The sequence below is a fragment of the Hibiscus syriacus genome, unplaced genomic scaffold, assembly GCF_006381635.1.
Source record: "Hibiscus syriacus cultivar Baekdansim isolate YM2019G1 unplaced genomic scaffold, ASM638163v2 tig00110793_pilon, whole genome shotgun sequence".
Taxonomy (NCBI): Eukaryota; Viridiplantae; Streptophyta; class Magnoliopsida; order Malvales; family Malvaceae; genus Hibiscus; species Hibiscus syriacus.
Window position 1 is genome coordinate 154,193 of NW_024062864.1, and position 9,163 is coordinate 163,355.

Sequence of the window (9,163 nt, forward strand, 5' to 3'; positions counted from 1 at the left end):
TAGTTATTAATACTAATACTCGTGATTTGGTATCATGAAATTCTTACTGATTCTTTAATCGGTTCAACTTCACAAACTCCTCTCGGAATTCTTTTGCATGAAAAATTAATCACACGCTAACAATAATCATAAAATATATAAGCAATTAGAACAGAATCATAATTAACAATTCAAATCATCAAATAGCAAATGGCATGCTTAATAACATTTTAAAAAGATCATATTCATAACATGATTCTTATTAATTAAATAACATACCATAGTCATATCAGTGGTTAAGATTCTGAACATATATTACCCATTGTAATAATCCCAAGACTTTTTATCAATACACCAGCACTTGCCGGTAACATGTTTATCAGAATTTAACAATCATTTTGTTGAAGGATCAATGAAAGCAGATCAAATAAAACTGGTGAAAATTTCACTACATAACTTGGAGATCATCGAGGATCTAGGGCAGTTCTCATCAATCAGGGTAAAGAAGAAAAAACCAATGTATGTCTTTGCCCGAGACACTAAAACGTAGCTGGATATCTATCAGGAGGAATGTTAAACCCTACTTTATCCTACATTAAAACATTCGACAACACATTAACACTCTCTACTCTTTGATGAAAGAAATATCAGGGGCTTTTAATCTACTCCGCCTCACGAGTCCAAGATGATCGAATGTAATTTTATCGGATTAACCTGCAGGCGAAGAAATGTTGATATCGGTTGCCGAATTCCTTGGATCTTGATTGGCGGTCGCCCAATTTTCTCTATGGAAGGTGGCAGTAGCGAGGTTTGGTTTCAGGGCATTGGAATTTTGTTGGGGCGAAACTACATCTATGACATCCTCTTTTTCGGCATTGGAGGCCGGTGCAGCGACAATGCTTGGGTTCAGCGCAACAGTCGCTGGGATGGACTCAATTTTCTGCTTCTTGGGTTTATGGTCATTCTGGTTTCCCGGTAAGAAGCTGCCCACCACAACCTGATAACACACAAGATTAAACAATGAGTTCGAGACCCAGATTCATTTTGAAAGATATCTTATGTATTTTTCTCAGAGTACAAGGTTCGGCATGTTTAATTAGATGTTCATATTGCTCGGGGTCTCGGACTACTAGTACGAGGGCCAGTAGACGATCAATGATCGCTTCTAAAAGGTGGAAGGAAAATTGCACTTAAAGGCTTTACCTGTACAGCACTGGCAGCTATCAGAAGGCCAGCAACTCCTCCTCCTACAACACGGCCATCAGCGCTTGCCAAAGATACACTCATCCCGCCGGATCGGCTTCTTGTTCCTTGAGTTTCTGTAGGCATGAAGAACCCGGACAAGGAAAGTATCTCGAAGCGACCCTATATCAAGGACCAAAAGAACAAAACAATGTAACTCGGTATATATCGAAATGTATTGTAATTTCAAAATCACCTAACCTCGTACGTCAGAGTGCCCCCAGAAGAATCGGGCTGACGAAGTGTAACATTTGAAATTACTCCATTAGCAGATATGATGCAGATAGCTCTCGGTCCTTGTTGAGAAAACGAAATTACCTTCATCGTAACATCCTTCGAACACCACAAAAATAAGATATGAGCCAAGGGAAAGATCACTAGTATCAGCCACAAAAAAGGATGGACGCAGAAAGTCTACATAAGTCTGACAATGATAGAAATGATGCATAAGAATGTTCTTCTGTCTTTCCCATATCGAAACTTACCTCACCGGCATTGACCGTGATAACATGAGGAATAAAATTCGCCCCGACAGTCGAAGAAGCAGCCCATTCACCTATAGGAAATAAGGAATTTCACTGTTAGGTGAAATGAATAAATTACGGATGACATACACTTTACCCTGTTTGTCAAGCAAACATAGATCTACTACATGGTTGAGATTGGCATGATTTCAAACAACGGATTTCTACGACAAAGCCCCTTCAACCAGACATTACTAACAGAGAGAGCGTCTCAAAAAATCATTGATGAAAAGAAATCTACGATACCAGAAGAATATTCCTCAAACCTCATACATGCACAAGAAAAGACAACTTTTTCGTTAGCAGAAACCAGAAATATCCTTCCAGATCTGAACTTTTAATATTTTTGGGGTATAGTTCAACAAGTATTACCAACTTCAGATATAGGATCTTTCAAAACGGCATTCGGAAAATTCCGAATCCACTAGGTGACCTGTTTCGAAACACTAGTGCACGACTAATTGTTCTTAGTCTCGAACCAGAAACATTACTATCTGCTACCAAAACTATAACAAGATCGAGTTCAACTAAGACAACAGCATGCTAAAAGGGCTTATTACCTAAATTCTCCATGTCCAGTCCCTTGTGATGCTTAATATGGTACCCGCTACCTCGCCCTCTCCCGCGCTTTCCGCCATTACTCGAGAACTCGCCGAGTGGGGCAGACGAGGAAATAGGCATGGGCGACAATGCCCTCGCCATCATCCCGTCGGGCCCGTATTTCCTAGGTCTACCTCTCTTTTTCTTTTCTATGCTACCAGTTAACCCTACACTAACTGGTGTAACATCCACCGCTGTCGAGACACTGCCATTCTGGTTGGCATTTTCGGTTCTCGGCGCCATTTGATAAGCCGAAGGAGCTTCTGCTCCTATTACTGTAACACCCGGATTTTTGTCCATGCAAATATTAAATTATACTTAACAGAAACTCGAAGTCAGTCAACTACAAAACAGAAATCCACCAATCAAAAACCAGAAAACTAACAAAAAATACAATGTCCTCATAGTTATCTTTCACTTGCAGATGAAACAAAGATCATTACAACTTCGAAATACATTAAACTTCACACACACACACACACACACACAAAAGAAAGTAAACAGATTTAGAAGCTAAAATTTTATTGTAAGTTGTAGTCAAGATAGATACTTTGAAAAAGGAAAAAATGCTCAGCTTTCAGTTTAGTCATCATGATCAGCCCCTTAACACAAAATTAAAATTTACTGTGAAATAAATAATTATCTAATCAACCTAGAAAAAAACTGATAGTTAAGCATGACAACATTAAAGCAGGGATTTTTTTAACAGAAAAAACAAATTTCCAAGTTAAACGATGTTAAATGTCGAGATCATGACCTGTAACTTCCAAATACACAGCCCGGAAAGAACTCTCCTCTTACACTGTTCCTCAGATCTGTTCACATTTTCCTATACCGAAGCAAAGTACTTCAAAAGCTTTTTCTATCCAGCCAAACATAAATTTCTTTTCCAATTTTTTTTCGAAGAAAAAGAAAATAACCTGTTTCCCGGAGATTAAAACGAAAAACAAAACAAAAAAACACGGGGTTTCAGAAAACCGCTGGCCGGTTCTTTTATTTTCCTTGTCTGATCAGACTTTTTTACACAGAAAGAAGTGAAATTAAGGCTGAAAAAAATCTTAATAAATATAATTAGTTGGTAAAATTGATAAGCTCCTACATATAAAATCTGGTTAAGAAGGGATTTGACATCCGGTAGGGGGGGGAATTGAATTAAAAATGGGATAAAATTGTAATTTAGTCAAAAAATATATGTGAAATAGGGAGAAAAAGTAAAGTTAATAGCTTTCTTAAAATATTCAGGGTAAACAATAGGTTTAATACCTAAATTATTACTTTTATCCTATTTTAGTACTTAAACTTTCATTTTTTCAAAATTATAACTAATATTTAGTTTTTATTTCGTTTTAATACCTCATTGTTAAAAACTTAATAGAAAAACTAAAGTGGAGTTCTTTCATGTTTTCAATTTTCCATGCGTATGTTAACGACTTGAAGGGGATTGGAAAAATATGAGAGCCACACTTCTTACACCCTATCTTCAATCCTTCCCTTCTCTTCCGTCACTTTCTTTCAAACCCTCGTTAGCTTTCCCGGAAACCATAAGGAAATCATTGAGCACCACCTTTATCCCAAAGGGCAATTCATCGCCTTCTTTTGCTCGATTTTCACTAAGGGTCAGTGCGAGTTCTCAAGCCACTTCTACAATTGAAGCAATCAAATTGATGGTTGTGCTATGAGGAACAGGACAGTGTCGATGTTTTAAAGTTTGATGAGAAAGTGGCCATTCCAAAAGTAAAGGTTTAGGGTTTACCTAAATAAAAATTTAAGTATTAAAACAGAATAAAAATGATAGTTTACCCAAATATTTATTTGTGTATTCCCATTTAAAGCTGGAAAGTTGGAGTTGGCGAGCCCACCTATTTTAAACTTATGCTATTTTAATAAAATATTTTAAAATTAAAACCTCTCTAAATAAATAAATAGTATTTTTATTCAACATTTTATTTGCTGGGTAACCTGCTTTTTGTCTTTTTTGGGCCAATAAAGAGTGAACATCTTAGATATTGCCCTTGACTTATTTTCTTAATCACGGTTCTGCCACCGTAGACTGGTCTTTCTTTTTTTTTTTTTTTTTTTTGCTTGTTTGTCCTTTTTTTATATAATATTTTTGTAATTGGCGTTTATGATTTTCGTTGATGATAATTAATTACGAGCGTTGGTGACTGAGTGGTGATCGCGTCACCTGATGGTGAAAGACAGATTGTCCGTTGGCCGGTTATTATTGGATAATCTCTGCAGGCGACTGTGCTAATCATGTAAGGGAATTGAATAATATTTATGCCCAATCCTAACGCTCGTACGAAAATATATTCAATTACTTTTAATACCTTATAATCAGGGATGATTTATATATTTTACTCTAAAATAGTTATATATGAGATGATTGACACTTAATAAAGAAAAGTACAAGCACATGCCTGTGAAGCGTGAAGACAAAGGCCCTACAGTAAAAATCAGAGATGGATAAGGCGGGCGGATGGTTAAATTAGAGTCACATTACGAGGTAAGGTTGTGTGAAGTGTGATAGACAGGCACGTCGTTGAATGTAAGTGCACACTGCACATGCCTGTGAAGCGCGAAGACAAAGGCCCTACAGTTTGAATATTTTCCGAAGATAAGCTGTCCCCAACTTACCAATATTTCCAAAATTTGGATTTGGTCTTTCACTCCTCACCAACAACAAAAACTTAACTCTTTAGTCAAATGGGTCTCATTTTGACACAGCTCATAAGGTTGACTGTTAGTTGATTCACACAATTGACGTTAGTCACTATTGATGAATTTTGGTAATTTAATTTAGGGTAAAGTATATAAATAATTTCCCGATCATAGGATATTATTTTGTTGAGTTTACTGACTATTAAATTATGCATAATGGTTGTTCGACTATAAAATGTTATTTTATTGAGTTCACCGACTATTAAAAATTATAAAATAGTCACCCAACTATTCAGATTTTCTAAAACCGTGCTTTATTCATTAAAAGTTTGATGCTTGTCTGAATTAGATATCTATTTTATAAATTTTAATAGTCGATGAATCAACAAAATAACATCTTATAATTAAAATTATTTTAAAACTTTTAATAGTAAAAAAATTCAACCAAAGTAACGTATTATAGTTAAAGTACCTTTTTGTGTACTTTATAATTTAAAGAGATTTGTTTAAAATTTTCGAAAATTATAGACTGGCCAAATTTCGTGGGTGAGCCGCCTCTGACCACTGTTTTTTAAACTTTATAAGCACCTCGGTTGCCGGTGTTATTGCCGTATGGCCACAAAGCACAGGCGCTGACTCCGTTGAAGGAGTTGCTGGCACTGCTTTTTCAATGTGAACAAGATTTTGAGTCGCAAAGCGACATGATTTAGAAGGCTGTTTTGATTTGATTTAGGATGAAGATAGGTAACATGTATTAATAGATGTCGGAGATTATGAGGAATCTGTCGCCGCCATAATCTTCACAATCTGAGTTTTGACGCACTGCCGGAAGACTGCTGCTAGAAAATCAAGTTGACTCATCGAGTTGAGTCGAGTCAACGAGTTGGAGCCCATTGACCGAGTCGTCCAAGTCTCTCCCAAGGTTTTTCGGCGTTCCGGATTCATCCGTGCAATCAGATTTTGCAAATTCTCATTATATTGAGAGATATGGCAAATGGTATGACACCATTACAAGTTCTGACACTCAACAACAACTACGACAACTGGAGTATCAAAATGAAGACACTTCTTGGATCACAAGATGTGTGGGATATCAAAGAGAAATGCTATAACGAGCCTACAGATGATGATGTTTTTGTTGTTCTTACACCTGATCAAAAGATAACTTTGAAGGATTCAAGAAAAAGAGACAAAAAGGCTCTCTACCTCATCTATCAAGCATTAGATGACGATAGTTTTGAAAAGATTTCGAGTGCAAGCTCTAGCAAGAAAGTGTGGGAGAAGCTGCAAACCTCTTACAAAGGATCAGAGCAAGTGAAGAAGGTCTGTCTCCTAACATTAAGAGGTGAATTTGAATCCTTACACATGAAAGCATCTGATTCTATTTTAGATTATTTCTCAAGAGTAGTAGCTGTTTCTAATCAATTAAAAAAATGGTGAAAAGTTAGAAGATGTGAGGATAATAGAGAGTATACTCAGTTCGTTGGATCCCAAATTTGAGCACATCGTCGTGACGATTAAAGAAACTAAAGACTTAGAATAAATGACGATCGAGTAACTCCAAGGATCATTGTAAGCATACGAAGAGAAGTATAAGAAGAAGCATGGGTTTACTGAGTAACTCCTCAAGCTGCAACTCAAAGATATGCATGAAAGCCAACGCAATTATAGAAACAAACGTGGCCTAGGCAGAGGTAAAGGCCATGGACGAGGTGGAAGTCGCCGTCGTGGACGAGGCTGGAATTACAACAATAACAATTCCAACAACAACTATAAGAAAGGAGAATACTCAACACGAGGCCGTGGAAGAATCAATCCAAATCAAAGTATGACAAATCTCAAGTTCGATGTTATAATTGTTAGAAGTTTGGGCATTATGCTTCAGAATGTAGAGCTCCCAACAAAAAAATTGAGGAGAAGACCAATTACGTGGAGGAAAAAACAGATGGCAAAGAAACTCTTCTTCTAGCACGAAAGGAAACTAATGGTGGCCAAGCAAATTCTTGGTATCTTGACAGTTGTGCAAGCAATCACATTTGTGGAATGAAATACATGTTCGTGAAGCTAGACGAGTCAGTAAGCTGAAATGTTTCGTTTGGAGATGATTCCGCAATAGCAGTGAAAGGGAGAGGTAACATCCTTATCCGTTTGAAAGATGGGAGACATTATTTTATTTCCAATGTCTACTATGTGCCTAATATGAAAATTAACATCTTAAGTTTAGGGCAACTGGTAGAGAAAGATTATGATATTCATATGAATAATTATAATATTTCTATAAAAGATGATAACAATAACTTCATTGCAAAAGTGTCGATGTCAAAGAATAGAATGTTATTGATCAACATACAAAATGATGTTGCAAAGTACCTGAAAGCTCGCTACAAAGATGCATCATGGCTTTTGCATCTTCGATTTGGGCATCTCAATTTTGGAGGTCTAGAGCTATTATCTAAGAACGAGATGGTGAAGGGACTACCTTACATCAACCATCTTGACCAACTTTGTGAAGGGTGTCTAGTCGGGACACAATTCAGGAAAAGTTTTCCAAATGAGTCAGAGACAAGAGCCAAAAAGCCACTTGAGCTCATCCATACTGATGTGTATGGACCGATCAAGTCAAGCTCTCTCGGTAACAATAACTATTTTCTTCTCTTCATTGATGATTTTTCAAGAAAACCTGGGTATATTTCTTGAAACATAAGTCAGAAGTTTTCGAAGTCTTCAAGAAGTTCAAAGCAGCAGTGGAGAGAGAAAGCGGTAGAAAGATCAAAACCATGAGATCCGACCGAGGTGGAGAATTTACTACCAGTGAGTTTCAAAAGTTCTGTGAAGCAAATAGAATTCGTCGACCAATGACAATTCCTAGATCCCCACAACAAAATTGTGTGACAAAAAGAAAGAACATAACAATCTTCGACATGGCACGAAGCATGCTCAATAGTAAGAAACTACCCAAGGAATTTTGGACGGAAGCAGTAGCGTGTGAAGTCTACTTGACAAACCGATCTCCAACAAGAAGTGTATGGGGAAATACACTGCAAGTGGCATGGAGTGGATGAAAGCCTGACATTTCCCACTTGAGAATCTTTGGAAGTATAGCCCATGTTCACGTACCAGACGAGAGAATAACGAAGCTTGATGATAACAAGTGAGAGTTTTATCTTCATCGGCTATGATGCTAATTCGAAATGCTACAAGCTGTATAATCCAGACAATAAGAAGATTGTGATTAGTCGAGATGTGGGCTTCAACGAAAGATAATGTGATTTTAACTCTCATGTAGATGACTTCAATTTCTTTCCTCAGTATGAAGAGATGAATAGACAATGAGGGAACAACTAGGTGAACCTCAACAAGAACCTCAACAAGAGCTTGAAACTTCACCCACTTCACCAACATCAACCACTCAAGGAGACTCATCACCTTCGTCATCGTCAAGTGGGAGTCAAAGTGAAAGAGTTTTGCAACGTACAAAAAGCCTTATAGATCTCTATGAGGTAACTGAACGACAAGATATTCTTATATTATTTTGTCTGTTTGTCGATTGTGAACCAGTGAGCTTTTAAGAAGCAGTACAAGAAAATAAATGGAGAGATGTGATGAATGAAGAAATCAAGGCCATCGAGAAGAATGTCACATGGGAACTTACCTCACTTCCCAAGGGACATAAGGTGATAGGTGTCAAATGGGTGTACAAAACAAAGCAAAACGCCAAAGGAGATATTGAAAGGCACAAGGCGAGGCTAGTTGCTAAAGGCTATAGTCAAAAGGCTGGAATTGACTATGATGAGGTATTTACTCCTGTTGGTCGATTGGAGACTATAAGACTAATCATTTCTTTAGTAGCTCAAAACAAGTGGAAGATATAGCAAATGGATGTAAAGTCTGCCTTCCTAAATGGAGTTCTTGAAGAGGAAGTTTACATTTCACAACCATCGGGCTACGAAGTCAAAGGGCACGAAGACAAGGTGTTGAAGAAAACTCTTTACGGGCTGAAACAAGCACCAAGGTCATGGAATAGCCTAATCGACAAGTACTTCCAAGAAAATGGCTTCAACAAATGTCCCTAAGAGCACACTCTATATGTCAAGATCAAAGATGTAAATATTTTGATCGTGTGCCTCTACGTGGATGATTTGATCTTCACCGGAAGC

At 37.3% G+C, this 9,163-nt stretch overlaps 1 protein-coding gene across 1 annotated transcript; it reads right to left on the reverse strand.

Annotated features, from left to right (window-relative positions):
* Positions 1-416: 416 nt before the first annotated feature.
* Positions 417-3,360, reverse strand: LOC120141037 (AT-hook motif nuclear-localized protein 7-like). Its single transcript, XM_039155980.1, has 6 exons — positions 3,103-3,360; positions 2,306-2,688; positions 1,707-1,777; positions 1,423-1,554; positions 1,183-1,344; positions 417-976 (listed from the first exon to the last, which is right to left on the reverse strand). The coding sequence occupies exons 2-6, from the start codon at positions 2,643-2,645 to the stop codon at positions 689-691; spliced, it is 993 nt and encodes a 330-aa protein (XP_039011911.1). The 5' UTR covers positions 2,646-2,688; positions 3,103-3,360; the 3' UTR covers positions 417-688.
* Positions 3,361-9,163: the final 5,803 nt, after the last annotated feature.

Bases quoted from the DNA above. Each gene is read 5' to 3' on its own strand.
- LOC120141037 (XM_039155980.1), bottom strand. From the start codon at position 2,645: ATGGACAAAAATCCGGGTGTTACAGTAATAGGAGCAGAAGCTCCTTCG. The intron at 1,778-2,305 runs GTAATAAGCCCT...TATTTCCTATAG, and splicing joins ACTGGACATGGAGAATTTAG to GTGAATGGGCTGCTTCTTCG. The intron at 1,345-1,422 runs GTTAGGTGATTT...TCCTTGATATAG, and splicing joins GGGGCACTCTGACGTACGAG to GGTCGCTTCGAGATACTTTC.